Source organism: Aphanomyces invadans (genome assembly GCF_000520115.1).
Source record: "Aphanomyces invadans strain NJM9701 unplaced genomic scaffold supercont1.4, whole genome shotgun sequence".
In the NCBI taxonomy this organism is placed as follows: Eukaryota; Oomycota; class Saprolegniomycetes; order Saprolegniales; family Verrucalvaceae; genus Aphanomyces; species Aphanomyces invadans.
Genome location: NW_008580149.1, coordinates 827,801 through 850,636, shown reverse-complemented (window position 1 = coordinate 850,636; position 22,836 = coordinate 827,801). Strand labels below are relative to the sequence as shown.

At 55.8% G+C, this 22,836-nt stretch overlaps 12 protein-coding genes across 20 annotated transcripts; 6 read left to right on the top strand and 6 right to left on the bottom strand.

The window, feature by feature from the left end:
* The first annotated feature begins 243 nt into the window (after positions 1–243).
* Positions 244–2,618, top strand: H310_02752 (hypothetical protein). The gene is made up of 5 exons (XM_008866374.1): positions 244–622; positions 673–756; positions 802–936; positions 981–1,598; positions 1,657–2,618. Exons 1-5 carry the CDS (start codon positions 299–301, stop codon positions 2,071–2,073), a joined length of 1,578 nt encoding a protein of 525 aa, XP_008864596.1. The 5' UTR covers positions 244–298; the 3' UTR covers positions 2,074–2,618.
* On the bottom strand, positions 2,381–4,072 carry H310_02751 (hypothetical protein). The gene has a single exon (XM_008866373.1). It carries the CDS (start codon positions 4,064–4,066, stop codon positions 2,585–2,587), a length of 1,482 nt encoding a protein of 493 aa, XP_008864595.1. The 5' UTR covers positions 4,067–4,072; the 3' UTR covers positions 2,381–2,584.
* A 182-nt stretch (positions 4,073–4,254) lies between these two features.
* Positions 4,255–5,555, bottom strand: H310_02750 (hypothetical protein). The gene is made up of 4 exons (XM_008866372.1): positions 5,149–5,555; positions 4,751–5,098; positions 4,596–4,683; positions 4,255–4,545 (listed from the first exon to the last, which is right to left on the bottom strand). Exons 1-4 carry the CDS (start codon positions 5,401–5,403, stop codon positions 4,427–4,429), a joined length of 810 nt encoding a protein of 269 aa, XP_008864594.1. The 5' UTR covers positions 5,404–5,555; the 3' UTR covers positions 4,255–4,426.
* A 572-nt stretch (positions 5,556–6,127) lies between these two features.
* H310_02749 (hypothetical protein) lies at positions 6,128–7,393 on the top strand (the record flags this gene model as incomplete). The annotated part of the gene is made up of 3 exons (XM_008866371.1): positions 6,128–6,472; positions 6,512–6,854; positions 6,903–7,393. The coding sequence occupies 3 exons, from the start codon at positions 6,128–6,130 to the stop codon at positions 7,391–7,393; spliced, it is 1,179 nt and encodes a 392-aa protein (XP_008864593.1).
* A 25-nt stretch (positions 7,394–7,418) lies between these two features.
* On the bottom strand, positions 7,419–8,380 carry H310_02748 (hypothetical protein; the record flags this gene model as incomplete). The annotated part of the gene is made up of 3 exons (XM_008866370.1): positions 8,173–8,380; positions 8,016–8,129; positions 7,419–7,967 (listed from the first exon to the last, which is right to left on the bottom strand). Exons 1-3 carry the CDS (start codon positions 8,371–8,373, stop codon positions 7,419–7,421), a joined length of 864 nt encoding a protein of 287 aa, XP_008864592.1. The 5' UTR covers positions 8,374–8,380.
* A 503-nt stretch (positions 8,381–8,883) lies between these two features.
* Positions 8,884–10,233, top strand: H310_02747 (hypothetical protein). Its single transcript, XM_008866369.1, has one exon. It carries the CDS (start codon positions 8,896–8,898, stop codon positions 9,886–9,888), a length of 993 nt encoding a protein of 330 aa, XP_008864591.1. The 5' UTR covers positions 8,884–8,895; the 3' UTR covers positions 9,889–10,233.
* Positions 8,884–11,110, bottom strand: H310_02746 (hypothetical protein). The gene is made up of 2 exons (XM_008866368.1): positions 11,043–11,110; positions 8,884–11,001 (listed from the first exon to the last, which is right to left on the bottom strand). Exons 1-2 carry the CDS (start codon positions 11,076–11,078, stop codon positions 10,222–10,224), a joined length of 816 nt encoding a protein of 271 aa, XP_008864590.1. The 5' UTR covers positions 11,079–11,110; the 3' UTR covers positions 8,884–10,221.
* Positions 11,111–11,442: 332 nt separating this feature from the next.
* Positions 11,443–15,364, top strand: H310_02744. 2 transcript variants are annotated; one of them, XM_008866365.1, is made up of 13 exons: positions 11,443–11,527; positions 11,663–11,832; positions 11,885–11,993; positions 12,043–12,273; positions 12,343–12,396; positions 12,443–12,557; positions 12,614–12,804; positions 12,852–13,027; positions 13,078–13,165; positions 13,209–13,556; positions 13,989–14,132; positions 14,275–14,392; positions 14,500–15,364. In XM_008866365.1, the coding sequence occupies exons 1-13, from the start codon at positions 11,516–11,518 to the stop codon at positions 14,610–14,612; spliced, it is 1,869 nt and encodes a 622-aa protein (XP_008864587.1). In that variant the 5' UTR covers positions 11,443–11,515; the 3' UTR covers positions 14,613–15,364. The 2 variants fall into 2 exon arrangements, with proteins under 2 accessions (XP_008864587.1, XP_008864588.1); XM_008866366.1 differs by having other exon boundaries at positions 14,214–14,392.
* H310_02745 (hypothetical protein) lies at positions 14,690–15,362 on the bottom strand. The gene has a single exon (XM_008866367.1). It carries the CDS (start codon positions 15,330–15,332, stop codon positions 14,766–14,768), a length of 567 nt encoding a protein of 188 aa, XP_008864589.1. The 5' UTR covers positions 15,333–15,362; the 3' UTR covers positions 14,690–14,765.
* A 301-nt stretch (positions 15,365–15,665) lies between the features above and the next one.
* On the top strand, positions 15,666–16,148 carry H310_02743 (hypothetical protein). Its single transcript, XM_008866364.1, has one exon. It carries the CDS (start codon positions 15,708–15,710, stop codon positions 16,080–16,082), a length of 375 nt encoding a protein of 124 aa, XP_008864586.1. The 5' UTR covers positions 15,666–15,707; the 3' UTR covers positions 16,083–16,148.
* Positions 15,667–21,128, bottom strand: H310_02742 (hypothetical protein). 8 transcript variants are annotated; one of them, XM_008866361.1, is made up of 10 exons: positions 20,274–21,128; positions 20,046–20,224; positions 18,648–19,560; positions 18,038–18,536; positions 17,546–17,980; positions 17,321–17,488; positions 17,043–17,273; positions 16,652–16,999; positions 16,326–16,598; positions 15,667–16,276 (listed from the first exon to the last, which is right to left on the bottom strand). In XM_008866361.1, exons 1-9 carry the CDS (start codon positions 21,065–21,067, stop codon positions 16,365–16,367), a joined length of 3,801 nt encoding a protein of 1,266 aa, XP_008864583.1. In that variant the 5' UTR covers positions 21,068–21,128; the 3' UTR covers positions 15,667–16,276; positions 16,326–16,364. The 8 variants fall into 8 exon arrangements, with proteins under 8 accessions (XP_008864583.1, XP_008864579.1, XP_008864582.1 ...); XM_008866357.1 differs by having other exon boundaries at positions 18,038–19,560; XM_008866360.1 differs by having other exon boundaries at positions 16,652–17,273.
* Positions 21,129–21,333: 205 nt separating this feature from the next.
* Positions 21,334–22,765, top strand: H310_02741 (hypothetical protein). Its single transcript, XM_008866355.1, has 5 exons — positions 21,334–21,547; positions 21,594–21,690; positions 21,758–21,885; positions 21,954–22,011; positions 22,069–22,765. Exons 1-5 carry the CDS (start codon positions 21,341–21,343, stop codon positions 22,602–22,604), a joined length of 1,026 nt encoding a protein of 341 aa, XP_008864577.1. The 5' UTR covers positions 21,334–21,340; the 3' UTR covers positions 22,605–22,765.
* Positions 22,766–22,836: the final 71 nt, after the last annotated feature.

The following is a 22,836-nucleotide window of genomic DNA, read 5'->3' as shown; positions in this document are numbered from 1 at the left end:
CCTGACAGTACAAATGCATTTAGTACATAGGGTACGTTAAACGTTTGATCAGAGAGAGTACTAACTAAATATGCGTTTAAAGCGTAAATTCGGTGGGCGGAGTGAGTACTAACTAATTGTACGTTTAGTACAAAGCGTTCGTTGAACGTCAAGGAGAGAAATATGTATGTGTTTACAGTACAACGCGTACGTTGAACAATCGGTGGAGAGAGTACTAACTAAATATACGTTTAGTACCTAGCGGCATGTTTAACGTGTTGTGTTTCGAGGGCGTTTTCTTCGGGCTTGAGAACGAACGATGCCCAGCGTGGGATGGAACTACGTTGGCGCGGTGAGCCTGGTGGTGGCCGCGGGCGTCTTCCGCAAACAGGTGATCCAAATCATCTTGAAGCTTCTCGTGCGCGCGTTGTCGGCGCACCGCTTCAAGTCAGCGAACGCTGTTATCCATGAGTTTGAGAAACGGGTCGTGCATCCGCTGTCGTGGGTCCTCTTTGTCGTGTCGATCCTTGTCGCGATGAAGATCGTGTCGATGGATGTCGAAACTCTCACGACCGTCGTCTTCATGGTCTTGGGCGTCGTCGTCCTGTGGACCGTGTTTCAGTTCTGTGCATTTGTCAACGTGGTACGTGCGTCGAGATGCCGCGAGCACCATGGGCTGACGTCGACCGACAGGTAATTGTTCGATCCCAAGGATGGGAGCGTTCCACGAGCAAAGACGACTCGAGCAAGGCGATGATCGTGTCCGAGGGCATCGGGGTACGTGCGTTCACGTTGTCATCGCCCCATCCTGCGTCTGCGTAGTTGCTCAAGTACATTCTCGGCGCCGCGATCTTGCACTACTTCTTCTTCAACCAGTTGAATTTTAACACGACGGAAGTGTTTACGACGATGGTGCTGGTCGGGGAAGTCCTCTTCGTGCTTAGCTCCCACACCTGGGTACGACCGTCCGTCCACATGCCGTCGATGTGACCTCGTCGCAGTTTCGAAACGTAATGGGCGGCCTCGTCCTCCTCATCGACGAGCCCATCAAGAGCGGCAACCACGTTCTCGTCCTTGGCCACTCGGGTGTCGTCGAGCACATGTACCTGCAGTACTTTACCCTTCGCCAGTACGACAAAGGCCTGGCGTTCATTCCGAACGGCGTCGTATTCGACCACGTCATTCAAGTCCATGCCAAGTCTCAAGGCACGTGCTTCGATCTCACGATTCCCCTCGCGCGGTCGACGTCGGCCGCCGCCACCCGCGCATTTGTACGAGACGTCGACAGTTTTCTCGCATCGTATGCACAGGCCATGGCTGCCAAGCCAGTCCCTCCGTCCACCACAACATCACGTACCACACCATCAGCGAAGGCAGCGGCAGTGGAACCGTCCTCCGGCACAATTGCACCCCCCCCCAAGTCCCAGTTTCACCTGGCCGTCCAGGCGTTTGCCCGGACGTCGCTGTTCACAAAAGCTGCGGTTGCCGCGGCCAGCGACACCCACCTCCACGCCCCGGCAAAGTTCTGGGTCGCCCTCGTCGACGTCTACACCGTGCAACTCGTGTACTTTTTCCCACCCAACCTCAAATTTCGCCACATCGTGGACGAAAAGCGACAGGTTCGTTGCCGTCCGTGTCCAGGAAACCGCGGATTGCCTCAGAGAACGATTTGTCTAGTTGGTGTTGGCCGTGACCAAACTGATGCAATCGAACGAGTTGACCGTTGCGACCGACGACATGGCGGGCGATGCCGACGCGAGTCCAGTACGAGTGAATGCCACCACACTGGAAGCATGCCGACGTGAAGCTCCATGTACGACCGAATCGACGGAGCCACAACACGATGCCCAAGGTATTCGTCGTTCGCATCAACGTCACGACGACGTCGACTCGCCCGCAAACATGCCGTCGTTGCGGCAACAACGACCGCCGTCGTCTTCGATCGAGTTTTCGTCGTCCACGGCAGCAACGGCAGCGTCCATTCTCCGCCGCCGAAGTACCAAGCCGGCGAGTAGGACACCCCCCAAGTCCAGCGACAACTTGGACCGACGTGCCTCGATCCGTCCTCCCACGACCTCGTCAAGGCAAACATGACGGGAGATGGGCTATCATCTCGGGGTTGGACAAGCGTTCGCGCGCTGCTGCTTCTCGTCACGTTGTGGCTGGATGAATGCGATATGTACATGGCGACTCGGGTCATGGATGCTAAATTTGCAACGAATTCGGAGGATGCAGTGCCTCGGCAGCACCCACGTGCCCATCGACCTGCCAATTTTACCGCGCGCTGCGCGATCTAGACGGAATGAGATGACAACAAGGCCAGCCTGACGACCTTCGACACTGTCGAGGCCATGGTCCAACTCGAATGGCTAGGCGCTTTGCCGTTTGGCACCATCGTGACGGAGGGCTCGTGGTGGCCTGTGGTGTGTGGAATCTCTTAGAGCACGAGAGGATCCACTTGGACATGCGACGAACGGTGCACGACAGCTACAGGAAGCCGACGACTCGCGCAGCACCTGCACAGCAGTCGGATACACGACCCCATTTCGTCGAGTCGTTTCAGCGTCGTGGCTTGGGCTGCACGATGTGGATGATTCAAATGGGACTATTTCTTACTCCACTTCTTCTTTCGCGCTTGGACGCGGTCGTCAAAGCCGTGCTCGGTGAGACGCATCTTGGAAACGCGGGTGGCAGTGGTGACGTCGTTGAGGAGCTTGAGCACGTCCGCCTCGGGCGCTTCGTCTTCGTAATTTGTCAGTGGTTTCCCCACCTTGGCTTCGACGTTGTGGAGTAACGCAATGTCGTGCTGGGTGACGAGAGAGATGGCCGTCCCGTGGCGCCCGGCACGGGCCGTGCGCCCGACGCGATGGATGTAGTCGTCGGCATCGCGCGGCAAGTCGTAGTTGATCACATGCGTGACGTCCGGAATGTCGAGACCGCGGGATGCGACGTCGGTCGATATCAAGATGCGCGCAAGGCCCGACTTGAACTTGCCCAGGGCCGCGAGACGGCGCGATTGCCCCATCACGGCATGCAATGCGACCACGGGCAGCCGGAATTCCGTCGCAATCTCGCACATGAGCTGGCACATGCGGCACGTTGCAACAAACACCACCATCGACTTGGACCTGTCGGCCGACGTGGTGGCCGCCAGCGCTGCCTCCAGACGATCGTGCCGACGCCGCGCCTTTTTGACTTTTTCGGAGGCGTCGACGCTGCTGTCGTCGACGTCGATCAGCTTCTGCATGAGGTACATCAAGTACGTCGGCTTGATCTGGGCTGGAACGAACAAGTACGACTGCTTGAGCTGCGTCACTGTCGTCGCCGTGGGTGTAGCGTCAAAGCGGAAGGGATTTGTCATGGCCATTTTCTCCAACGATGCCAAGTCGGCGGTCATCGTGGCGGAGAAGAGCAGCGTCTGGTGCGACGTTCCCACCGTGTCGAGGAGGAACTCCAGGTCCTTGGCAAACGTCGCATTTAACAGCCGATCGGCTTCGTCCAGCACCAAGTACTTGATGAGTTTCAAGTTTGGAGGGTTTGCGCGGAGCATGTGGTCGCGCAGCCGCCCCGGCGTCGCCACCAGCACATGCGGGCGCTGCTGCAACGACAACGCCTGTGTCATCATGTCCACCCCACCGACGACGACGCACGTCCGGAGGGACAGGCCGCTGCCCAATGCTTGAAATTGCTCCGCGATCTGGTATGCGAGTTCCCGCGTCGGCGTCAGGACGACGGCGAACGGTCCGTAAATCTCTTTGGCTAGGTCGTGCAAGATGGGCAACGCAAACGCCGCCGTCTTCCCGCTACCGGTCTGTGCACACCCCATGACATCTCGTCCAGCGAGAATTGGTGGAATACAATGTGCTTGAACGGGGGTTGGTTTGTGGAGACCGAGGAGCTTACATTTCGCAGCGATCCACGGGTCGAGGCCCAAGTCGGCGAACGTCGTGAGGATAGACGTGGGGTCTGCAGTCGTCGATGAAGCAGGTACTTCCACGACAGCGCCGTCATCTGCATGCTTGGATGTCGGCTGAAGTGGCGGCGCTTCGACTTGCCGCTTCCGCTTTGGCGCAAACAACACGCTCATCTTGAAGCTGGAAATAAAACTGACTGGTGGCCATTGCAAAGAGTAAAACGTACTCTTGCGTTTTATGATCAAATTCCTTGAGATGATGCTATTGGACAACAATGGTATTGCTCACCGTCAATAACGTCAGCACGTTATATGACGTTTAAAAGGAAAAATGCGTTTTCATGCTGCGAGAACTACACACTGGCGAAATGTCGTCGGCCGGCGTGAATGGGACAATGACAACGGAGCTGTTCGTATTGACTTGAGTGCTGGGACTACGGTGGTCAAAGCAGCCTCCTTGCTTTGGCTTTGATCGGAAGAACTTGTGGTGCGGCAAATGGGACGGTGCTTGTAAACGCAGTGGCGAGAACGTCGCTAGTGCCTGAATCGTAGTCGAATGGGTTGAACACCTTCTTTGGGATGGATGGAATGAATGATGTGTCGGGCGCGTGCTGTACCGACGCTGGCGTTTCGCGTGTGGAAGGAAGCACCACCTAGGCACAACCATGACCACGAGCCAAGGAGGACCATTGCACCTGATCACCTGCGGCTAGTCGATAAAGCATGAACGGATTCTCGGCCGAAAACGCCTTGCCCACAGGCACGAGGAGATAGAACTCGAAGACCAAACTCTGCAGCGCAATCACGGTGAGGTCTGCACATCTTGAGATTCGAGGGCGGGGGATGATCGTTGCACACCTTGTTTTGGCATTTCACGACGATGGCGCAGTCGCTGCTCTGCAGGAAGTAGTGCATGTTGACCGCGACGGAATCGTAGTCACCTGTTGCAATGGTGGCATGCAATGGAAGGCCGATTACAACGCTTCCATCGACAGAGTCTATTGGCACCACATGCACGGCATGCAAGTGAGCCATGCCACTGTGGAGCATGTGCCAGTGCTGTGATGTCTCGTGGCCCTCATGCACGCTGAAACTGCTTCGCAAGACGAGTTGAAGGAATGATTGAGACACCACGCCTTCTTGGTCAATTGATGTCCATTGAAGAGTTGATGTTAGCTGCGACTGCATTCGTCGTAGCCATGGCTTCTACACAAGAAGTCTGAAGTAGGTGGGGCTGATGCCAGATGATCACTTACCATGACGTTTCTCATGTCGATGAGACTGTCTTCGGATTGTACAATTGACACGGCCGGCATGTCAGCGGTCGCATCGACCAGAGCCATGAGGCTCTCAGAAGTACCATGAATATCCTCGCCCTCGGATCTCAACAATACTAACTCAATGGCAGCGCTACTTGCTCGAACAAATTGTCTGAGCTCATCTCCACGGGGAGCTGTCGTCGGAGCTGTAAAGTACACAACGTGGTAGTCAGCTTGCTGCAAGAGGCGCATTGCATTCGGCAAGTCGAGATGACAAGAGCACTCGCATCTTGCATGTCGCCCGCTGTCTCGCTTGCCATCGACTGGTCGAATGCGCTCAATCTGTAGTGATAATGCATCCAACGTGCATACTGATCGATGGAGCTGGTTGCCGTTTCCGATGGAATTCACGCTCGCTACAAGCAACACCGATTGTCGCAGGGACGCCAAGGAAGAGAAGAATTCACGCAGAATACGCCGCACAACCACGAGGGAGCTCTCCGCGATACCACACACATTGACGAGGATTCCAAGTGGAGTCTTCGCCGACATCACCATGTCTCCGTTGCCCATGCGTTGGAACCTGTCGCTGCTGGAATGAATTTCAAAAAATGCGCGCGCGGAGGACTTCGGGAAATGTTACCGACATTTTGCCAATATTTTGTGAATTCGATAAACTTGTCATCTATATTCAGTATTTAGTGTGGATTAGAATATACTCCGGAGTAATGTGGTTAAAAGTAAGAGCCAGTCTGGCAACACGCCCAAATTGTCATTTTGGGCCTGATTTCGCCATTTTGGACAAGAAAATCCCAACTTGAGGTCAAATGACATTTAATGAAATTGAGTTTTCGTGTCTGGTAAAAGATGGAGAAAATCAAACAATGTGGCATTTTGGCATAAAAATGGCATTTCGGAAAAAGAGGTGGAGGGTTCTTTTTTGAAACCGCCAACTCCATTTCGCCCGCAACTTTCCATGAAGCTGGGGACAGTGCTGGCTAGCTGTGCCGCATGGTGGGCGGCCAACTTCGTCGTCAAGGAAGCCTGCCACACGTCATCCCTCAAGGGTGAGGAATGGATCGCAGAGCTCCTCCACGGCAACCCAAGACGTTTTCGCAACCAACTTCGCATGCTTCCAGGCACGTTCCTAGCGCTGCTCGACATGCTCCAGACGAAGTACACCCTCAAGTCAAGCCGTTTCGTCTCCGCGAGGGAGAAGTTGGCCACGTTCCTGTACGTCGTCGGACAGGCTGGCTCGAATCGTGGGGCTCAGGAGCGATTTCAGCGCAGTGGGTGGACAATCACCCAATCAATCAACGAGGTACGCCTTGATCTCATCACCGCACTCATTATCATGTAGGTCCTCAATGCGTTCATGCTGTTGTACCCTATCGTGGTCACTCTGCCCAGCAACGACATCCCGTACGAAGTACACTCTAACCCGAAGATGTATCCATTTTTCGAGCACTGCATCGGCGCCCTCGACGGGACTCACGTTCGCGCAACACCTCCATCCAACGCACGAATGCCGTTTCGCAACCGCAAGGGGTTTATGAGCCAAAATGTGCTGGCGGCATGCACATTTAACCTTCGTTTCGTCTACGTTCTAGCCGGCTGGGAAGGCTCAGCGTCTGACGCCCGTGTTTTGAATGATGCATTGTTGACGAAGGGATTCTTTATCCCAGAGGGCAAAATGTACCTTGGTGTGACGAGCAATCAATGAGATGACGAGATGACATGCATACACGTAGGCGACGCTGGGTACGGTTTGCGCACGAATCTCTTGACGCCTTATCGTGGCGTCCGATACCATCTCCGTGAGTGGGCGCAAGGAAACCAAAGCCCCCAGAACTCCAAGGAGCTCTACAATCTACGTCACGCCCAACAGAGAAACTGCGTTGAGCGCATCTTTGGCGTGCTCAAGAAACGATTCAAAATCCTCGAGCACTCCTCGGAATACCCATTCAAGACTCAAGTCAACTTGGTGTACGCCCTCTGCGCGCTGCACAACATCATCATGGAGCTCGAGAGTGATCCCCACTTCCTCCAAAAGGCGGACAAGGCCAAGAAGAAACGCGACAAGAAACACCAACAGCGCATGGCACGCAGAGGTCGTCCAAACAACAGACGACGCCCCGACCATAATGCTGAAGACCATACTGCCGAAGCTGGTGCCTTGCGCGACTCGATTGCAGTAGCGATGTGGCAGCAGTACACTGCAACCATTCAATCACGCCAGTAACACGAAAAATATTGCATTAATTGCATTACATAGAATTCTTCAATACCCATGCATCGCGAGCTTCCCCACGAAGCGCCATGAAGATTGTGGCGTTGAAACCTTGCCCCATGAGATCAGCCAATGCAGCGATCGCCATGCCGTCCAGGTGGCTGTAGTGTTCCATCAAACAGTCGATGGCCAGGGTCACCCGGTCGTGCGGATCGGTTGCTTGAGTCGCCTTGGATGCCTCGACCTCGACGAGCTTGGAGATTGCATCTCCAATGACCGCCCCGGCGCTGCGTCGGTCCCGCTTGTTGAGCTGCTTCTTCTGCTTCTTTGGTGGAGGTGTCAGTGCGTCCGAGCTTGAGTCCGAGGCATCATCGTCTTGAACTTGGTCGGACGCACGGTGGTGAATGCGCTGTGGTGTCGGTTGAATGACTTGGCTTGTGACGTTTGCTTCGGCAGCATTCGCACCGAGCAAGCCAGGGGGGCAAATCGCAAACCGCCCATCTGCATAAGATCCTTCCAAAAGGACCGCCAGGCTTTCGAACAAGGGGAACGGTGCGAGACGAAACTTCTTGCAGTTCGGATTGGCCTGGATAGTGTAGTGAGAATCATGATGCGATGAATACTTATGCGTTACCTTGATGACAGACAGCCATACATCGTCAGGTGCAGTTGGCAGCTGCAACGCATCATTCCAGCCAAACCCAGAGTTGTCACGCAGATACTTGACGTCCTTGTAGTCGCGTTTCATCTAGAGATCATGATTAGCGTCACATCGGGCGTCAAGAACGTACACAATCCAGCCGCGACTTGATCTTGGACGTGTGGTACGTCGTGCCAAAGCGCTCGTTGAAGGAGGCAGTGACCTCCACCCATGCTTCTTTCTTGAAGCCTGAGTCCGAGCGCTTGCCCTTGAGCACCTGGGCTTGCAAAGAAGTGACCAAGAACTCGTCTCTCTCTGTCGTCCATGAGGCCCGCGTGCCGTCGGTGGCCATGTTTCGCAGAAAACTTTCAGTGCTGCTCTTTCTACTGGATGTTGACGCAGAAATATCTGATTTTACAGGAAGTTTGATAACTTGGTTTCAGTATGAACACGAAGAATGTCCATCAAATTATAGAGAACGTGGTTTCTGTCCTGTCTGGTAAAAAGGGGCGTCAATTCAGTCCAAAATTGAGAATTTCCCAAACTAACATCTTCGTCAAAGCCCAAAATTTCAATTGTTCAAAATGTCAAAAAAATACAAACTTTTGCCAGACTGGCTCTAAGTGTGGCCCACACTATTAGCTGAGTTCAGTATTCCCTGTGCCATTCCTGAAATGACAACTTCAGAATTAGTGTGGTTAATACTAAATGTGGTTGATGGTGTAGTAGTACACTGTTTAGTAGAAGCAACAAATTAGTACTGTTAACTGTACAACTACTGTACATCATTCAAAATACGTCGAAAAACGAAAAATTCATGAAAATTGAGCGAATTTGCTCGAAAACCACTAGCAAAGTCCAAGTTGGATCGAGAATGACGAAGAAGCGACGGCAGTCCGACCCATCGAGCGGCGATGGCGTGTTGCGATCCATCGAGATGCTTCGAGTGGTGTTTAGTTACCAAGGAGGCATCTACTACGACTTTATGACCCTGCATGAGTCGATGACACCGTTCCGACGCGTCCGCCGCGGCGAAGCGCTTGCTCAGCCGATGGAAGACCGACATCCAGACGACCATGCCCTCCTTCACTCCATTTTGCGAGCATGGTTCCAATCACATCAGTCCTGTTCACACACTCTCTTTAAGATGTTGGGGTGTATGCACTACATGCGCTCCCTCGTGGCGTTCTACGCTGTGTGCGATGGCAACCTCCCACTCGTCGCACAACTCCACGATGTGTTGGGAATTGGATCCTTCGAAGGCCCACTTCTCGATCTTGCTGCCCGGCATGGCCATCTTCACGTGTTGAAGTTTCTTCATGAGCATAGACATCAAGGCTGTTCCTCCACCGCCATGGACGCTGCCGCGAAGTACGGGCATCGAGAAATTGTCACCTTCTTGCATTTCCACCGCACGGAGGGCTGCACGACAGATGCCATGGACGACGCCGCCGCCGGTGGCTTTGACGACATCGTGCTCTTCCTGCATGTGTTCCGTACCGAAGGATGCACGTCCGCGGCGATGGACCGCGCGGCGACCGCCGGCCACTTCGATACCGTCATGACGTTGCACAATACGCAAGCAGTTTGCTCGAGTGACGCCGTCGATGGCGCCGCCCTTGGCGGGCATCTTCGAATTGTGATTCTTCTGCTACTCGTGCGCCAAGAAAGGGCCACGCCGCGCGCGCTTATGTATGCCGCACGCCGCGGCGACCTCCCCATGGTCAAATTTATCTACTCCCATTTGCGCGATGGGTTGTCGTTTGCTGACATGAAACAGATCATCGATCGCACGCGGGACACTCAAGTCCTGTCGTTCCTCGGTGGGATCTCACTGCTTCCATTCTCCGACGACGACGAAGATTAAATCCACCCGACTGCCCTTCTCCACATCTCCTCGTCCAGTTCACAGTGATGATATCGCTGAAGCATTTGGAAAGATTTTGAGAGAACAACCTGAACCTGGGCCTCCGTCTCCAGTGCGAAGAACCGGCATGATCACTGCAGACACTGCTGCGTTCAGTTGTGTCGCAAGATGGGTGGTGTGACGGCCGCATGCAGCGGTGGTGAACTCGTGCCACTTCTCTCTCGCATCAATCTACAATTCGTTCCACCATCTTTGGCCAACATGGCGCCGCGTCATCGATTCATCCAGTCTCCCACACCAGTAGTCATCGATAATCGATTCACCCCGTTGCACCTACGATTGCGCCTGGCTCTGCTCCCCTTGTTCTGTTTTTGAGTCGCCGGATTTGTCCGTCGCTACGCCTTGTGCTGCATCGCTCTGGGTAGTCGACGGCGCAGGCTTGGGCTCTTTTGCGGCAGCGTTTTTCTTTCCCTTTTTGGACATGCTGTCGCCGTTCCCACTGCCCTCGGCGAGCGCCGTCAGCGCGTAGATGACACTCATTTCGTCGGACCGCGCGGTCGATTTTTCTCCACCATTTGCCACGCCTTCTTCGTCGGACGACGATGGAGCGTCGTTCGACGGTCGTGCCGTTTGCGCGTCGTAATATGCGGCATCCGCTGCCTCGTCCCTGTCGTCTGCCTCCAAGTCGTCATCGTCGTTGTCTTCGTCGCTCGTGTGAGCCTTGGGACGGCCGGTCGTGTTGAACGCAACGCAATCCATGAGCTGGTGCCGCCGCAACCACCGAAATACGTACATGTACAAGTTGTGTCCTTGTTTGCCAGCCGACGTCGGCAAGAGTTGCTGGCATTTGGCAATCACGTCGGCCATGCGGAGCTTGGATGTTTTGCTGCGTGACTCGATAAACGTCTTGAATCGTCGTTCGTCTTTCGAGAGCGGTCGTTCCTTGCGCTTGAAGTCCGTACGCGGCTTCCGTGTCAACTTGGCGCCAGGTGGCGCCGACTCCACTCGTTGGCGAATGCTATCGGCATCCGCTTTCCATCGGGAAATCGTTCGGTTGTTCACGTTGTACTTCTTCGCAGCTTCTCGCGGCTTGAGCGTCCCATCCTCGAGCTCCTACGACGCGTCAAGCGTAGCCCCCACATCGCACGGCGTACCTGGAGACACTTGTACTTGACGTGATACGAGTTCATCACACCGCCCAAATGTCGAATGTGAGTTGTTCTTGTCCAGTACCCGTACGGGCCGTTGCACACAGGCCCGGTCCAATCGGTGAACCGAACCGGTCCTTGATTCGGGCGTTTCGAACGTGGTCGGTTGTTTAAATCCTATTACTAAAAGATGCAAAAGCACATCACATACAAAAATGTCATGAATATTACGACGACCGTGTATGCCTTCCTTCCGGACGTCCACTACGCATGTTTGTTTCCAGCGCGTTTGAAACCGACGTCGTTGCCTAGTTCGGCTGGTGACGGCACGTTTGAAACGGGTTAGGAACACCGGCACACAACTCCTGGCCCACTCGAATTAGTGTGACTATTCGTACCAGTATTTTCGCAATTGCCCTTCCACCTCCGCTACCGACGCCCTGGGAAACCAACGGCGCCAAGTGACAGCGACGAGCAGGATGGCCTTCCGCGTACGTAGACGATGCATACCTCGATGGCCACGATCCTTCTATCCAGGAGATGCATTTCGATGCGAAGCGAACGATGCCCCTTGTCCTGATATTCATTGCCATGGACACCGACTTCACGGAGAGCGTCGTGTGTAGGAGGAGATGACAAATCACAACATTGACAGCAGTAGCGCAACATTCGAAGACCTTGCGATCGATGACACATTGACCGACCTGGAGCGCGTCGTGCGATACGTTCACAGCAACATTGCGTTGCAGCGCGTGATTCACGTGCGATTGCTTGAGGAAACAGCAGTGGCTGCCGGGTACTCACTCTCCGACTCGTGTGCATATGCATGTCCATTTCGTCCGTGGTAGCTATGAAAAGACCGTGGACGCGATCGTTCCCGTGCTGGAGCCATTGGTGTCCGACGTGGAGTTCGTTGTGCGCCAGCATCTCGCCGGGCAATTTCCAGGTCTGTGCAAGGTATGGCACGTTTCATGTCTCGGCAGCACGTGTAAAGTCCATTTTGCAGCACTTGGTCGAGTCGGGTGGTGACACCGGATACAAACTCGTCCTGGACAAGTTGGTCCCTCTGCTGAATCGCTTGGTCACGGACGTCCAAGCCGAAGTGCGCCATGTCGCAACGGACTCGCTTGTGTTGGTGGCAGGCTGTATCAAACCAGAAGACCAAGGCCAGCACATACTCACACTTGTGCTTCCGTTGGCACATGAAGATGGCGATGAACAGATGCGGATTACAGCGGTACGGGACTTGCATCATCCGCCCATGCTGTGCATCTCGTTGAACGAGCTGATCTTGGTGCATGTGTAGCTCACACTCCTCAACAAACTCGCTGTGTACCTCGGACGCGATCTGTGCTGCCAAGTAATGCTGCAAACAGCAACCTCGTTGTCTAACATGCTTGGGCTAGTTTTGCGTGCCAGAGTTCATATCGTTGGCGGGCGACCCCGTGTTTCGTGTGCGAAAAGCGATTGCCCTCAACTGCGTACAAGTGTGTACGACGGCGGGGCCCGATGTCACGGAAGGTGCCCGTCGTTTTCGCGTCTTGGTGAGAATGCGCCTTCAAACACGATCTCCCTAGAACGATTGCTGCCCGCGTTCCTTCGCCTCGCAAACGACGACATCTGGGGCGTGCGTAAAGCATGTGCTGAATCGCTCAGTGACTTTGCGAAAACACTACCGTTGTCGACGCGAGCGACGGTGCTAGCGCCGCTCTTCTCGGCTTTTGCCAAAGACCAGTCCAAGTGGGTGCGCATCGCCGCGTACCAACAGGTATGAAGGTATCGCGCCACGATCGAGTCACGTCCTTTTGGTGGTAGCTGGGACCATTCATGTCGACGTTGTCGCCGGCAACAATCTCGGACGTCCTCGTTACCGCTTACACCAACATGGCGACGCAGCCGGGCGTGTTGCTTTTGGGCGGCGCCGAATCCGACATCAAATTCCACTGCGCGTTCAACTACCCCGCCGTGACGACGACGCTCGGGGTCCATCAGTATGGCTGCGAACGACCCGACTCGAATGCACGTCATGATGCCATTTTAGATGGGGCAAACTCGCGGCCGGGTTTGATGCGCTGGCCCGCGATGGATTTTGGAAAGTGCGGCGCACGTTGTCGTACTCTCTCCACGAGGTCCGTTGAGCATTCCGTCCATGTGCGTTGACACGTTGTCCAGATGGCCAAACTGCTCGGACCAGACCTCACCGAGAAGCACTTGGTGCCAGCGTTTGCCTACTTTTTGGACGACGTCGACGACGTCAAGCTCGGTTCGATCACGCACTTTTGTGACTTCCTCGCCCGTGTCCCACCTTCTTCTCGGTCGCGGTTTCTCCCCGAACTCGCCAAGTTCACCGCGCTGCCGTCGAAATTCAAGCTCAAGTGGCGCTTCCGCGCGCTCGTGGCGCAGCAACTGCCGTCTTTCTGCACCGTCTTCGATGCACCTGCTACGTTTGATGCGGTCGCGCCGCTGGTGTTTTCGCTAAGTCAGGACGACGTGGCGACTGTGCGCGACGCGAGTATTGCGGTATGTCGATTTGGTTGGAGATATATTTTATTTGGTGGTGGATATTTTTTTTTTGATATTTTGAATTGTGTCATGTGGGATTGTCGTGGTTTTTTTCGCCACGTCGCGTGGCGGAATTAACTTGGGATTTGTATGGAGTCGGTCGTTTTTCCCGAAGTGCTGCTGAATCGCTTGTTGACTCGACAGAGATGTCATGTTTTTGTGCTGGATATTTATTTTGGAGTCATATTTAGTTTCTTTTTTGGCAGACGATGTGTGGATTCGCCATATCCAAGTGTGGTGCAACGGCTGCTTTTTCCGATTTTGTCACTTTTCCAAAGTATTTATCGAGTATGTGGACGAATATATCCATTTTTTCGATTTTGTGTGGATTCCACAGAATGTAATATCGAAATATCATTCACATCATGACTGATGGAGCGATGGTTGCAGGCGATGCCGCCGCTATTCGCCGCCGTGAAGGAATCGGACGAATGGACGTGCTCTTTGTCAGATCAGTTGCTCGCGTTGCAAGCGTCACCAAAGTACCTCACTCGCCAGACGTTCCTGCGCATTACAAGAGCATTTCTTCTCGCGGTACGATCGACTTGCCGACCTGTGACCGTCATGCCAAGCGTCGTCACACCAAATGTGCTCTGGATGTTGATGCTGTCGCAGCTCCTTCTGCCGTCGTGAGCCAGTCTTCCAGCGTGGTTCTAATGCCGTCGTCTTGCCGCAGGGGTACGTGGATGTGTTTGAGGCCAAGTTGAAGACAGCGTTCGTCAAGCTGGCGACGTCCGACCCCGTGTTAAATGTACGCCTGCTCGCGGCGCGAATATTGCTCGACGTTGCGCCAGGTACGATGCATGAGTTGAAGGACTACCATCGCTTGTCGAGTGGTGCCTCGGGATGGGGATGGGATGCACAGGAGGTCTGACGATCCATGTGATGTGCTGGTTGGTAGTGTACGCAGAGCCAGAAGAAGCGCTGCAAGCCCTGGACAAGGAGACCGATGCCGAGATTCAAGCGGTGGTTGCAAGACTCAAGCAAGCGCGAGAAGAACATGCAGCGCAGTGACGTCAATAGAGCTCGAGGGGTGGTGGATCGTGCGCACCAGCCATCAAGGCAGCCGGAATTTCTTCCGTAGCGTGCGATGGATGCATCGTTGGAGTCTATATTATAAATATCCTGGCCATGAGGAGGGCAGAGTACTCGACGCAGCACATCCGTTTAGTTCGCCGGCTTGGCCTCTGGCGCGGGTTCGCAGAACGCAGTCTGTCCTTGAAAGATTTCCTTGCATAGCGCTTCCATGGCACTGAGACCACGGGCGGCGGTCTCGGCTCCGCGGCTAACAGAGAACGATTCGAGTTTCTGCGACACAAACGGTACAAACGCGCTCACTTCCGCGTCCTGGGTGTACATGGTATGCGTCATCCCGCCGGATTCACTAGCAGGGTGTGGTCGGTACACACACGACTCGTGCACCGTCGCCACAGACCGGTACGACAAATTGGTCGACTTGAGGTGGAGCGTCTTGGCGACAGGGTCGCAGATCGTTTCTTCGTACACGTACGAGTACTTGCCCAACATGCTGACGGCCCATGAAGGCATGTTGTTCTGGGTGCACTTGGCCAAGCGCGCCGTATGCAGCCGACCTTCCGCGTCCATGTATCGCGACAAGACATCCACGCGTTCGACGTGGGCGAGCTTGGCGTTCGGGTACTTGTTCCAGAACGCGCGGGACACAACATCCCACGAGTAGGGGTACACGTGCTCGGTAGTTTGATGGAGAACCATGACACACGCCGCGTTCCTTCGTCAACCGCCTGAATCGAATTGTGGCCCCAACGCCATCACGATAACAAAAACCTGCGGAAAAAGAAAATTCCCCGTCTTTTTTTCCAGCTGTATACAAACATCCAGTAATAATCAAGGCGGAGTTGCCGATGTTCGAGAAAGTCACTCGAATGCGATATTCAGCCCGGGGCGGATATGCATTCTGACAGGTTTCCACCCACTGGTCTATCCGGATACGCGTTCCAGGTCACCCCTCCTCGCCAAGTTCCACGCGCTCACATCCGGATGTCCCCCCGCCCGTACGATTGGTCACGAATCGTCCAATCAACGACAAGTTGACCCGCGGCGACGGCCAGAACCAACAAGACAGCGGCGATGGCAGGGCCGACGACGCGGAAGAAGGGAGCGCACTGCAAGAAGAAGGGATACAAGCGCGCGCATGCGACCAAAAGCCGATCGCGCGACATCGATCAGATCCAGGATGACCTGAAGAAGGAGGAAGAAACGGGCGTGAAGATGACGTTTGAATTGGACGAAGACCTGCCTGGTCTCGGCCAATACTACTGCACCCCGTGCGGCCGCCACTTTATCACAGCCAACGCCCGCGACGTCCACATTGCATCCAAGGTTCACAAACGCCGCATGAAGGACGTAGCGCAGGAACAATACACCCAAAAGGAAGCCGAGCGCGCCGCCGGCAAGTCGATCGAAACGTATACCCCCGCCCATCCGACAGCCGCCTCGTCATGAAGCACGCGTCGACGCCCATAGTTTTCATATGTATAGGACCATGTTAAGGCACTTTGTTCAATTCGACGTGTGTTCCAAAGGTGCGCGGTATCGAGGCACGTCATCCATGCGAGTGTCCACCACTGTGGCTCGACCTCGACAGCACTTAAAACAATCGTGGACGCGCAGCGCGTGCGTTTGAAGCACCGAGCGACCTGCGTTGGCTCCGTTTCGGCAACTTGGCACCGTCCATGCGCAACATACCTTTTTCATGCGTTCCCAGGTTCACGTGCGCTTTGGCGACTACTGCATGGGTTGAATGATGTTGTGGAGCCCCGAGGAAGTGGCCAAGCCAGGTTTCGCCAGCGACGGATCGAAGTGGAGCTCGTTCGCAATGTCTTGTGGGGTCGGGGCACACTGCCGCTGGATGTAATGGGCAGCCAAGTCGGTGAGAAAACTCACAGTCGACGTCAGGACGAGCGCGAGGTAGAACCGAGGTTCCATGACGAGCACAAACATGACCGAATGGGCCTGGGGCTACAACGACCGAGTCCTTCAGTCACGACCGGACCATCGTCCCGACGGTGTACCTGCAAGACGCGGGCCATGGTCGGCGTCGACAGGACGAGCATCGCGCCAAAGTCGACAACGATGCTGAAACCCGTCACCCACACCACCACGCGGGTGAAGCACTGCACTTGTGTCAGCATGCGAATCGTGACGACCACAATGACACATGCAAAGGACGCAATGCTGACGGCCCACTGGCCAACCACGACGTCGTGGGCCAACAGACACTGCGGGATAAAGTAGCACAGCGCGGCATGGTACATCGCGAGCACGACGTGGAGCACAAAGACGGATTCGTTGTAACTCTGGCGCAGCTGGCCGAGTTGGTAGAGCTTGGGGAGCTTGAGCATGGCCGGCATCGCGACATGCTACACATGACCCATCAAGTCGTCAATGGTCGATGGAGCGCACCTGGTCCAGCGAAAACCCGGCGACGCACGGGTACGACGTAAAGAGCGCGTTGTACGCGAGCGAGAGCATGTCGGGAAAGTAGATCTGGCCCGAGAACCCACTCGACCACGCAAACCAGTACTCGGTGAACACGACCAGCATGTTTTTGTAAAAGTAAAACAAGATAAACTTGCACACGCGATGGTAGGCCCACGCCCCATGGACAAACAGAAGCTTGCGGAGGAATCGAAACTAATGCCGCGTCGGTCGTGTACACATCATGCCCTCGATGCACGTACCTGCGCAATCGAGTAGTCGGACGCCCGAACCGCCTGCGTGCCTTCATGCCCGCAGATGCCAATGCCCAAATGCGCGGCTTGAATCATGCTCACGTCGTTTGCGCCGTCCCCGATCGCCAACGTGACGACGGACACGTGGTCGCGCGCGAGTTGGACGACTTGCGCTTTCTACACCATTGTGGATTGTGTGAGATGACGTTTCCATGGGTCATGTGTCCACCCGACCTGCTTTGGCGACACGCGGCAGCAGATGCATGCTCGACAGCGCATGGCCGCCCCGATAAAGACTTGCCGAGTCGACGGCAGCATCGCCAGCGCCAACGCGTCGCCGTCGAGAACCATCACGTCTTGCGTCATCTTGGCCGAGATGGTCGCCACGGGTGGCGGCGGTCGGGATGTCGGACGCGGCGCATTGGTGCACGTCATCCCGTCGACCAGTTCCGCCAAGAATTCGTACATGTCGCTCTCCGATTTGTACTTGCTCAACCGGTGGACGCGCGACGTCGGACGCAGCACGTTGCACGCGTGGCCGACGTTGATTGCAGTCTCTTCCTTGTCGCCCGTGAGCACCCAGACGCGGATGCCGGCGGCCAGGAGCTGCTCGATCGTGTCCGGGACGCCGTCTTGCAGTCGGTCCTCGATTGCGGTCATGCCCAGCAGCTACATCCTTCACGTCAAGACGAACGACGCCGCCGCCGCATTGTGCCGCCGACGTACGTGGAGGTCGCGTTCGATGGCATTTCTCGCCGACGCCACATGCGACTCGCGAAGGTCCGGGTCGTGAATCATGTTGGCGGCTTGATACGTCGTGCTCCATGCATCGTAGGTGGCCTGGTCCAGGTTGCGCACGGCGACACACAGCGTCCGGAGGCCTTTCTCCGAGTATTCAGTGAGGTGCTGCGTGATCCATGCGACGTGGTGCGGGGACGCCGGGTCGTTGGCGCTGGTGGTGGTCTCGCCGCCGCCGCCGCCGCCGTCGTCGTCGTCGTCATCGTTGGACGGAGGCTGCGCAGAGGTGGCGAGCCGTTTGAGAATGGCCGCGTCGGCGCCCTTGACAAACAGCCGAAGGCGTCCGTCTGGCGCCCGCACCACAATCGACATGCGCCGCCGTGCGCTGTGAAACTCGAGCACGTTCAACACGCGGTACGTTTCTTCGGCGTGCGTCGCGCGGTTCCACACCGTCACGGACGCTGCGCTTCTGCATTTGAACACGATCCTAATGGAACGTTGTGACAACATGGCCGCACATGGACGACAAAAGTCGAGCTCCTTCTTGCCGACAACGCACACAAAACGCAACTCGGACCACCACCTCGATGGAGCGTACCCCATTTGGCGTGCGGCCGCGACCATGGCCCCTTCGTCGGGACTCGACGCTTGGTATCGAATCGCCATGACGTTGGTCGGGTCGTCTTCGTCGAGTTCGGGCGCGACCGAGTGGCACAGCGCCAGGCAGAGCCAAAAGTCCATTTGGCGCGTGCGGTTGGGGTGCCTCGAGTCGTACAGACTCGTCCACGCGTCCGATCCTTCCAGTGGAAACTGCTTCTTTGGCGACGTCAACTGCACATCCACGATCGTGCTTTCGCTCGCGCAGTTGTTGGTGCTGCCTAGCGCACGCGGGCCCGCACTGGCCGAGAGCCGAGGAATCAGGAGGTTGGGGAGATGGAGGCGATGTGACCCGCATGCGGACGTTGGCGGCGGCGCAGCCGACGCCGTGGATACACTGGACGCCTTGATCGGAAGCGAGTCGAACGCGAACGCGCGCGGCATGCCGACGATCGCGCACGCCGAAAACACCATTTCGTTGCACGTGAGGGTGCCCGTTTTGTCGGTAAAGACGAGCTCAACTTGGCCAAGTTCTTCGACGAGGTTGGACGTGCGGCACTTTGCAAACGACGTGAGCATTGGCGCCGCGGTAGGAGCCGCCGACGTGGATATTCCCGGGACCGGGTCGAGCATCGACATGGACGGCGTCATGGCAGTCTTCGGTGCAACCACGCAGACCGCCATGTCAGCGTCGTGCTCGATCAAGTACTTTTGAATCAACTTGACGACTTCGATCCCGACGTACAGCGAAATCGGAATCAAGTTGGAATACGCAACGAGGAACGTGAGGTAGCCTTGGCCGCCGTTCGGCGACACGATCGACGTGGTTGTATCGTTGAATGTCGACAGGTACGGCGTTCGGGACGCATGCGACCACGTGAGCATGGCGATCGCATTGATCGTGCAGAGCAGCCCTACCGTGTCCGTTAGCGACAAGAGGATTATCGCGCCAGACAAGAACGACCCGCCGCGCACACATCAAACGCACATCACCATGGACACGTCCAATTTGCTTTCCAACGAGTGGAGCAGCCCGTCGTTTTCGCAAACGACGTTGGGCGGCGCCACGCCCGCGAAACCAGTCCCGAGCGAATCCGCCACAACGTTGTCGAGCAACGTGTGGGGCATCGAAACGGGATGGAAGCACGTCGCTCGAGACCGCATGGACGTCGATACACGAAACCCAGTTCGACGCGAGAATGGCCACCAAATATGCAGAGGCACACGACAACCCAAACGACGTGGCTGGGCTACCTTGGCGAGAGCTGCAACGCCCCTCCGGCAAGGACGGAAGCACGTGGATGCAGACATCCGTCGAGGGGCCCGCATGCACACACACACAGAGGACGTCACGCTGCACACCACGGACGAAAACGGAAGAAGAGTCGAGCGAGAGGACCTTGGACGAAAAAGACAAAGTAGAGGCACCGGTTCATGGTGTGCATGACGGTACTGCTCTTGTACGGCGGCGCGCTTCCGTTCAGAAACGACTTGGTGTCATGGCCGGCATACAGGACGACGCCGACCGCCCACTTGGTGTGGCGGATGCTGCATCCACGAAGAAGAAGTTGGTTCAATCTACCGAGACCGTTGTGTCACGCGAATGACGGCTTCCGTTTGTACGTACGTGAGGAGCACGGGAGCCGCGGTGCCAACGTGCAACGTGCCGCGGAAGGACGCGAGGGACGGACTTGGGGACTCGTGCTCGACGCGGCCGCGAAGGGACGGGATCGCGTCAAGGGGAAGCCCACCGTGGACGGCGTACAATGTCTTCAACGAACTTTCGCCATCCAAGTTGGCCGAGTCGATGGAGCAGACGCCGCTGTCGGTGTCGGACGTGGCGAGGAGGAGGCAGTCGGCTGGCACTTCGTCGTTTTTGCGAAGCAGCACGAGGTCTCCAACCTCAAGTTGATGCCATTGGAGGGTTTTGAGAGGGAACTGGAGCAGCGGGAGCGTGAGGGACGGCGACGGACTGTCGAGGTTCGACGGGGACATCTGCGGTGGTGGCGGCGTCGCAGAAGAGCACAACGAGACGTCGACGACATCGACGCTGCGTGTGTTGATGTCGGCGTCCGAGAGGTGCCGCATGTAGTCTTCGTATGCTTCTTTTGCAGCGGAGAACATGAGGACCGCCATGAACGTCCCAATTAGCGACACGGGGTTCTTCGGCGAGAATGGCATCGACGTGAGCACGCTGAGGACGAGGAAGTAGATATTCGCAACACGGCGGAACTGTTCAAACAAGTTTTTGGGGACGAATGTGAGGAGGGTGTACTTGGCGGTGTGGATGCGGTTGCCTCGAAAGTGCTGGGATCGGTTCAACGTGGCGCTGTTCAAGTACGTGATGCGATTCCCTGCATTTGCATGAGGCTTGGACACTCCCACAGACCCGAACGAGGCCGGTTGAAAGCCTTGCAACATGGCGGCGTCCGCGGAGGGGCCGGCGGTAGTTTGTTTCGCGCTTTCCACGTGCCGTTTCAGCCATGCAGTGGCTGTTCAAGATAGAAAATCGTCCCAATGAAGGAATTTCTAGGATTTCATCCCAAAAAAGCTCGACAATTTTGAACCCAGATTGTGGCACCATAGAGAGGGGAATTGCCTTGTTCTGGATCGTTTGGAATTATCCACCAGGAAATTATCCTTCTTCCGGTTGGTATCCGGTCAAATTCGCACCAGTGCCATTTTGGGCGGGAGATGGCAATGGCCGCAACAGGAGATAACGAGGAAGTCGAAGTGACGCTGCAGGAAGTACTCGAACAAGACACAGAGCTCGTGCACACAGCCAACGCTGTCTTGGGAGATGCCAGTGCTACCCATTGCTCGTTCCCTGATGGTTACGTCCGCCAAGCGTTGTTTGCGTGCCTAACGTGCAAGACTGACGAGCCTGCCGGTCTGTGCTTGGTATGTGCTTTGAATCCAACCCTTCTTGACTTGCGCGATCGTGTAGGCGTGCAGTTTGACATGTCATACCGACCACGAACTAGTCGAGTTATACACGAAGCGCCACTTTCGATGTGACTGTGGCAACTCCAAGTTCAACCAAGGTAATTCGTCCATGCGTCGCACTCGAACGGTGTCAGTGGAAATCACCGTGGCGGACGCATCATGTAGACGCGCCATGCAAACTGTACGAAGGCAAGGATCCTCTGAACAAAGAGAACGCGTACAGCCAGAACTTCCACGGTCGGTACTGCTCGTGTCATCGACCGTATCCTGATCCAGACCGAACAACCCCCGAGGTAATTTGCTTCCTTCCATGCTTCCGTCGAGCCATCTATCAAATGTTTCCTCATGACGAGGCACGCAGATCATGATTCAGTGCATCGTTTGCGAAGACTGGTTCCACGAAGAGCATCTCTTCGAAGGTTCACTCCATCGTCCGATGCACCGTTACGCGTAGTTTGCTCATATCATGTCTCTAGATTCAGCCACGAATGCCGCGGTGCTGGACACCGACTTTGACGAGATGGTGTGTCGATCGTGCATGGCGTCGCATGCGTTCTTGTACAACTACGCAGTCAGCGGCGCTTCCTCCGCACCGACAGATCAAGCTGCGTCTGGTGTCTGTCGAATGACGGCGACGGTGTCGCCGCCGTCCCCGGCAACGCCCACCTTCTGGACCCAAGGCTGGCGCGGCACACTGTGCCAGTGCGACACATGTGTCGAGTTGTACGAGTCGCTGGGGTGCCGTTTTTTGCTGGACGAGTCCGACTCGTTGCTGGCGTACGAGGCCAAAGCGGCCACGACGTCGACCGACGACGCATCCGTGAAGGCGTTCCAAACAGGGTTATCCCATGAGCAGCAAGTGGAAATGGCCATCGGGTACGATCACATGGCAACGTCATTAAAGGAATACTTGGCCGGGTTTGCCGCGTCCGGTCAAACCGTCAAAGCCGAAGACATTCAAGAGTTTTTCCAGACATTGCGCGCGTCCAAGCGTCAGAAGCGCGACAAGTAACGAGTGAATGAAAACGATTGATCAACAACATCGTGCGCTGCGTGCCTTGTCGCGTGCAGCGAGGCAACGAAAGGCTCCAAAATGTCGGTCGAAGCGGACCTTCATGACACGATCCACACGATGCTGCGTGGACGTGCAACAAAGACGTATTGTTGGTGGCGCGCATCATGTTCTGGCGGCGCCTCCGCTCATCTGCATGCTTTCAGACGAAACCTTTGTTCCAGTAATCCGC